This window comes from Eublepharis macularius, chromosome 18 (genome assembly GCF_028583425.1).
Source record: "Eublepharis macularius isolate TG4126 chromosome 18, MPM_Emac_v1.0, whole genome shotgun sequence".
Classification (NCBI taxonomy): Eukaryota; Metazoa; Chordata; class Lepidosauria; order Squamata; family Eublepharidae; genus Eublepharis; species Eublepharis macularius.
The window spans coordinates 27,558,947-27,565,655 of NC_072807.1; the positions used below are offsets into that span (position 1 = coordinate 27,558,947).

The 6,709-nt window shown below is 41.4% G+C and overlaps 1 protein-coding gene across 1 annotated transcript in view; it reads right to left on the reverse strand.

Annotated features, from left to right (window-relative positions):
• Positions 1-3,842, reverse strand: part of GALK2 (galactokinase 2) — a 72,589-nt gene extending 68,747 nt beyond the window's left edge. The window contains exons 1-2 of the mRNA XM_055002702.1: positions 3,682-3,842; positions 1,348-1,436 (exon numbers count right to left, since the gene is read on the reverse strand). Coding sequence (XP_054858677.1) covers positions 1,348-1,436; positions 3,682-3,734 — 142 coding nt within the window. The 5' untranslated portion in view covers positions 3,735-3,842. The remainder of the gene's footprint in view (positions 1-1,347; positions 1,437-3,681) is intronic.
• Positions 3,843-6,709: the final 2,867 nt, after the last annotated feature.

A 6,709-nucleotide genomic window follows, 5' to 3' on the forward strand; every position in this document is an offset into this window, starting at 1 on the left:
GGGAGTCTTGAAAGGGTAATTCCACCACTGAGCTAAAATAGTACAATTACTTGGACGGGGCAGATAATAGTTGCTTTTTCTTTTATCTCACGTTGAAAGTGGATCCAGCTTGGTTAATGGTTGGCTCTGTTTTGGGCATGTATGAATATATGGAGCTGCCTTATACTGTCAGAAAACAGCCATCTAGCTCATTATCTCTGGGACGGGTCTTTACCAGTCCTGCTATTAGAGGGTTTTTTCCCCCCTATTGAATATGTCGGTAGTTGAACCTTGGACTTTCTACACCCAAAACTTGTGCTGAGCTGTGTGGCCCCTAGAAAACGCCAGGGAGTCTTGAAAGGGTAATTCCACCACTGAGCTAAAATAGTACAATTACTTGGACGGGGCAGATAATAGTTGCTTTTTCTTTTATCTCACGTTGAAAGTGGATCCAGCTTGGTTAATGGTTGGCTCTGTTTTGGTTCGTGCTTGGCCTGGCAGTTTATGGGGCTGTATTTAATAACAACAATAATATAATAATAGCATTCAATTTATATGCCGTCTTTCAGGACAACTTAATGCCCACTCAGAGTGGTTTACAAAGTATGTTATTATTATTCCCACAACAATAATCACCCTGTGAGGTGGGTGGGGCTGAGAAAGCTCTGGAAGAGCTGTAACTGATCCAAGGTCACCCAGTTGGCTTCAAGCGGAGAATCAGATTAGAGTCCTGTCAGTCTCTTAACCACTACACCAAACTGGCTCTACACCACACCACCTATTGTCTTATTTAGAAATGTATTTTTTACAAATGTTATGCTGCTTCTACAGAGAATCTGCCGGAATCTTATTGTAAGCCCCCTTTATAATTTGTTTTTTTAATGAAAGCAAGGATACACATTTTTATAATAAAATAAATACTGAGCTACATGGACCAATGGTTTGCCTCAGTAACAGGCAGCTTCATATGTTCCTATATTACAAGGAAGGGCTGTAATTTGGAGCACATGTTTTTCATTGCAGAAGGTCCCAGAATCAGTCCTCCTGTCATCTCCTACTGCAGACATCGTACAGACCTCTGCCCAAGGCCTTGGAAAGCCACTGCCAGCAAGGCAGACAATACTGTTCTGAATAGGCCGATGGCAGCTTCATACACTCACATATAAAGATTTGTGTTAACTAAGCTTCATTTCTTGTGATTCCCAGAGATATTGGTACAACTATGTGATGCATACGCTAAAAAAAGTACTTACTGTAAATAACATAAATAAGGCTTTGCCTTCATGTAAGTGGACTTTATCATTTGTGACCATACCCGTATGGTCCACTGAATTCCCATTAACCCCAATTTGTATATCCCATTTTTACCTATTAAGTTGACTCTTCCTGGTGCTCGAGCATAAAACTTGGGGGCTGATTGAAATTTAGAGATGAACATCTTCTTCAGCTTCAACAATCTGAAAAGCAGGTTGGAATGTTTAAAAGGGAATTATCTTTGAAATTAGACAGATATAAAATTCTGGCCCAGTTTACGGCAAAAATTCTGCTGAAACGAATGGGAGCTTTATCCACAACAAGACAAGGGTTTAATTTCTGGATTCATACATGGGGTCTTCATTGAGAGGAACAGTATTCACTGTTTTAAAAACGAAGAATATTTGATTAAAATAGAGTCCACTAACCCCTCTTCATCTCTGCCATTTAAATAAACAAAAGATCGGGTATAGACTTTCAGAAACCACTTGATGACTTTGGACTTTCTGTTTCACATGCAGAGGTTTCACAAAAATTACTTTGAAATTAATTTGTGGCTATTTTTAATGATTATGGGGAAATTCTTTTTAAAATAAAATGTCATTTTATGTTTTATGTTTCAGGAATTGTCCACAACTTCTGGTTGGTTACCTATTTATTTATGTCATTTATAGTCTGCATTTCTCAATGAAACTCAAGGCAAATTACATAGAAGCCAACATGATCAATGGTTGGGCCATTCAATAAACAATATAATTGGGTAAGGATAGCAGAAAATTGAAAACAAACTGAAATCTGATGAAGAGCTGAAAAACAATGCTGAAACAAAACAAGCAGAAATCAAATACAGTGGCTGAAAAAAAATGCTGAAACACAACATAAGCAGATTAATCTGACATATTAAATGTGTAACTATCAAGTAGGTGCATACTTACAACTAAAGATGGCACATAGTTGTGCAGTCTATAGACCCTATCTCTGTATCAATGCATCTCTCTAAACCATTTCCTTACAGCACAAACCTATTACCTGTGTAAGAAAGTCTCCTAAATAATTTGGTTGTGGACAGTTTGCGGAAAGCCAGGAGTGTGGGAGCTGATCTCTTCAGGCAGGCCCTATGAATGGGGGCCACTACAAAAAGGTATGCATACAGGTAGCTAGTGTTTTTGCCCATTTGTCAAGTTTAAGAAGGCCCTACATAGCTTTACCATTATGTGGTGTAATATAAAAAAAATTCGAAGCATAGAATAATCTGAGGCCCGACAGCTCTGCTCCCAATATTTTTGTGACTGGCCTCAGCATCCAATAGCAGCCATTTTGTGGCGATGCCCACTCCTTGTGGTTAGAATTTTTTTTAAAAAACACAGGCTCCTCAAGATTGGGGAACACAGCAGTACGAGGCTCAATTCTGACTACAGGAACCTACCACCTATACTTCCTAACTGAAAAGTCCCGGTTGACACAGGTAAGAGAATGAGGCTGTAAGATGCTGAGGCGGTAGAATGGACCACATCAAACTGCAGGTGAAACGCCCACTGTTGAACACACACAAAAGGGTACAGCACAACTGACTGGAAAGTCTTGCCTTTTCTTTTTGGGTGTTGTGCTGGTTTTCCACTTACAGGGGAGTTTTTAACACAAGGGAACATTCCCAAAATGTTATCCTACCACCTGCGGTTTGAAGTGGCGCAGTCCATTCTATCGCCTCAGCTTTCTAGCACCTCATTCTGCATGCCTACAGCTGCAATTGTAAAACCCACTTGCCAGGTAAATTCCATTGCATTTCTGAGCAAACATGCCTAGAAATGTGACACTTTTGCGTAAACATTCATAGGTTTAGAAAATAAGAGGTGCTCTACAGAAAGGCAGATTTGGGATAGTTATTACAAATAGAGGCCAGATTTAAAAAGAAAAAACCTATCAGAATCTTGTTTTCAACTCGCCTCTCTTAACTCAACATCCAAAGTTTTGGTGATGATACAAACTGGCCTCTCTTTGTAACATCACTTCCACCACCCCAGTTTTTTAGTATAAATGTTATCTGCCTAACTGATGTATACTTCATGCATCTAAGATGCTGGAATAAATACTGTGAGCCTTTAAGATGCCAAGCTCCTGTGTACAAAATCTTGTAGCAGTATCTAAGATATGCTGTTGCAATGTTCTTGCTACAATCCATCAGTCTGTAAGAGGGTGCAAGACCCTCTATCGTATTTTATTGCTACGGGATGGACACGGTTAGTCTTCTGCAAGTGGATCTGCCTTAAGTGAACCTGAATAACGCGGCAGATAGCAGAAACGCACACTCAATTATGCCTAAAGCATTAAAAAAACCCCACGTTCCTTTGCAAAAACGAACGGCGCCGTCCTCCAAATTCAAATTTTTCTTCTTTTTTGTTGCAAAAACAAATAACAGTCCGATTGTGGGGGGGGGGGAGCCAAACGCACCTGGGCTCTTCCATCAGCTGGATAGAGAGAGTAGGGGGAACATCCGCGGCCATACTTAGCTTCTCTGAGTGCTGGACACCCTAAAAGAATGCAATAGTGGGATTTCTAACCGCCCTGCAAATCTCTAAAGCTAATATCCTGGAGCAGAGACGCTTTTTCCCTTCCGGCATGGACAGAGAGAACAAAATCCCTCCTCCTCGACCGCTTCCTCTTTCTGCTTCCCGCCCAGGTCAACTCGATCTTCTTGCAATTCGAGCCCCTCCACCATGCAAAATACAGATGGGGTTGGGCGTTGGGGGGATTTAAGAATCCAAGCAAGCGCCGCGGCACAGGTGTTTCGGAGCTCTGCTTGCTGTATTCTGTCTTTCTTCCCTATCAGGAAGACGTTAACTTTGGCTGCGATAGCCGTGCAAACAACACATACAACATCCTAAGGAAACCTGCTTGAGTGTTTGTAATAAGCAAGAACCTGCCAATCCACATTTTTTAAAGTGAGGGGGGCATAGCAGATGCATGGAGCCATGATAACGAAAACCTCCATATTCAGAGGCAGTCAGTCACTGAATACCAGTGCTAGGTGGCAGGAGTATGTGGCAAGGGGGATGCCTCTATGCCCCCTTTGTTGGCTTTCCAGCATAACTAAAAGGATTCTGGACTATTGGTCTCACATAGGGGCCTGGAGACATTCTGGAATTATAACTGATCTTCAGACTAAAGAATTCTGTTCCCCTAGAGAAAATGGTAGCTTTGGCATAGGTGAACTCTTAAGGAATTATACTACAATTGCCAGCTGCAGGAGGGGAACTTCCTGGAAGTTTAGGGGGTAGAGCCTGGAGAGGGCAGGGACCTCTGCAGGGTATAACACCACAGATTCCAAAGCAGCCATTTTCTCCAGGGGAACTGATTGTTGTGGCCTGGAGATCAGTTGTGATTCTGGGAGATCTCCAGCTACTACCTGGAGGTTGGCAACCCTAAATTGTACCCTCCCTTCTACAACTCTTGCTCTACCCAGGCTTCATCCTGTATTCAGTGTAATATTAAATATTATTTTCCTCAATCCCATGGAAGGTTGGGGGAACTCTTTAAGTGCTGCACTCCTAAACAAACTGACTAGGGAGGAAGATCCAATGGAGCTTAGTTAGGTTTACTTCTGAGTAAACGTGCTTAGGATTGCACAGGTATGTGAATTGCTGCGTTCTGAGAACCCAGGAAAGAAAAGCTTGAAGTTCAGTAAGTGTTTTTAAAACTTTTAAACCTTACATCTGAAGCACAGAGAGCAAATGCATCCATCATTCTGTAGCAGTCTACTGTAACAGCAATTTGTAACTGGATTTTCCTGTGTGTGTAGACAATAATGATTAAGTCACCAGTGACTGCAATAAGAGTGAGGATAGCACCCTATCCAATGAGGTGAGGGTGGCATTCCCCCCATCCCCATCCCCCATTGACTATTGGGCTGTTGTTGCGGGATTGTTTTGTCTCTTGCCAGCTCTTGAAAATCCAGTTGTGAATGAGTTTTAGGTGGGTAGCTGTGTCGGACAGCAGAACAGCAGGATTTTAGGCCAGTGGCCCCTTAGAGATCAAGAAAATTTTCAAGGTGTAAACTTTCAAGAGTCAAAACTTCCTTGGTCAGATACAAGGAAATATCTGAAGAAGGGAGCTTTGATTCTTGAAAGCTTTGTGTCTTATGTGCCGTCAAGTCGCCTCCGACCTTGGCGACCCTATGAATGAAAGACCTCCAAAATGTCCTATCAATAAGAGACTTGCTCAGATCCTGGAAACTGGAGGATGTCTCTTCTTTTATTGAATCAAGCCATCTCGTTTTAGGTCTTCCTCTTTTCCTACAGCCTTCTACTTTTCCTAGCATTGACCTTTCCAGAAAATCTGGTCTTCTCAGAATGTGACCAAAGTACAATAGCCTCAGTTTTGTCATTTTAGCTTCTAGGGAGAATTCAGGCTTCATTTGATCCAGTACCCACTTATTTATCTATTGGCTGCCCATGGTATTTGCAGAACTCTCCTCCAGCATCACATTTCAAATGAATCAATTTTCTTCCTGTCAGCTTTCTTCACTGTCCAACTTTCACATCCATACATCATAATGGGGAATACCATTGTTTGGATTATCTTGATCTTGGTTCCCAGAGAGACATCTTTAAGGATAAAGCTTACACCCTGAAAATCTTGTTGATCTCTAAGGTGCCACTGGACACCAGATTTTAAGGGGATAAGCTTTTAATAGTGTAAGCTTTCAAGAGTCAGAACTCCCTTCTTTAAACACTTGAAGAATATCTGGATATCTAAAGAAGGGAACTTTGACTTTCAAATGCTTATGCCCTGAAAATCTTTAATCCAGTGATCCCAGAGACCAACAAGATTTTCAGAGTGTAAGCTTCCGAGAGTCAAAGCTCCTTTCTTCAGATACCTTTTTCAGATATTCTTCTTCCCTTCAGCTATTCTTCAGGCATCTAAAGAAGGGAGCTCTGACTCTAGAAAGCTTACACTCTGAAAATCTTGTTGGATCACTGGATTCAAGATTTTCAGGGTATAAGCTTTTGAAAGTCAAAGTTCCCTTCTTTAGATACCTTTTTCAGATATTCTTCAAGTGTTTAAAGAAGGGAGTTCTGACTCTTGAAAGCTTACACCCTGAAAATCTTGTTGGTCTCTAAGCTGTCACTTGAGTCAAGATTTCCAGGTTATAAGCTTTTGAGAGTCAGAGTGCCTTTCTTCAGATATCTGAAGAAGGGGACTTTGAATCTCTAAAGCTTATACCCTGAAAATCTTGTTGGTCTCTAAGATGCCGCTGAACTCAAGATTTCCAGAGTGTAAGCTTTCACATGTCAGAGCTCTCTTCTTCAGCTCCGACTCTTAAAAGCTTACACCCTGAAAATCTTGTTGATCTCTGGTGTCACCGGATTCAAGATGTTCAGGGTATAAGCTTTTGAAAGTCAAAAGTTTCCTTCTTCACATACCTTCTTCAGTCAGATATTCTTCAGGTGTCTAAAGAAGGGAGCTCTGATTCTGGAAA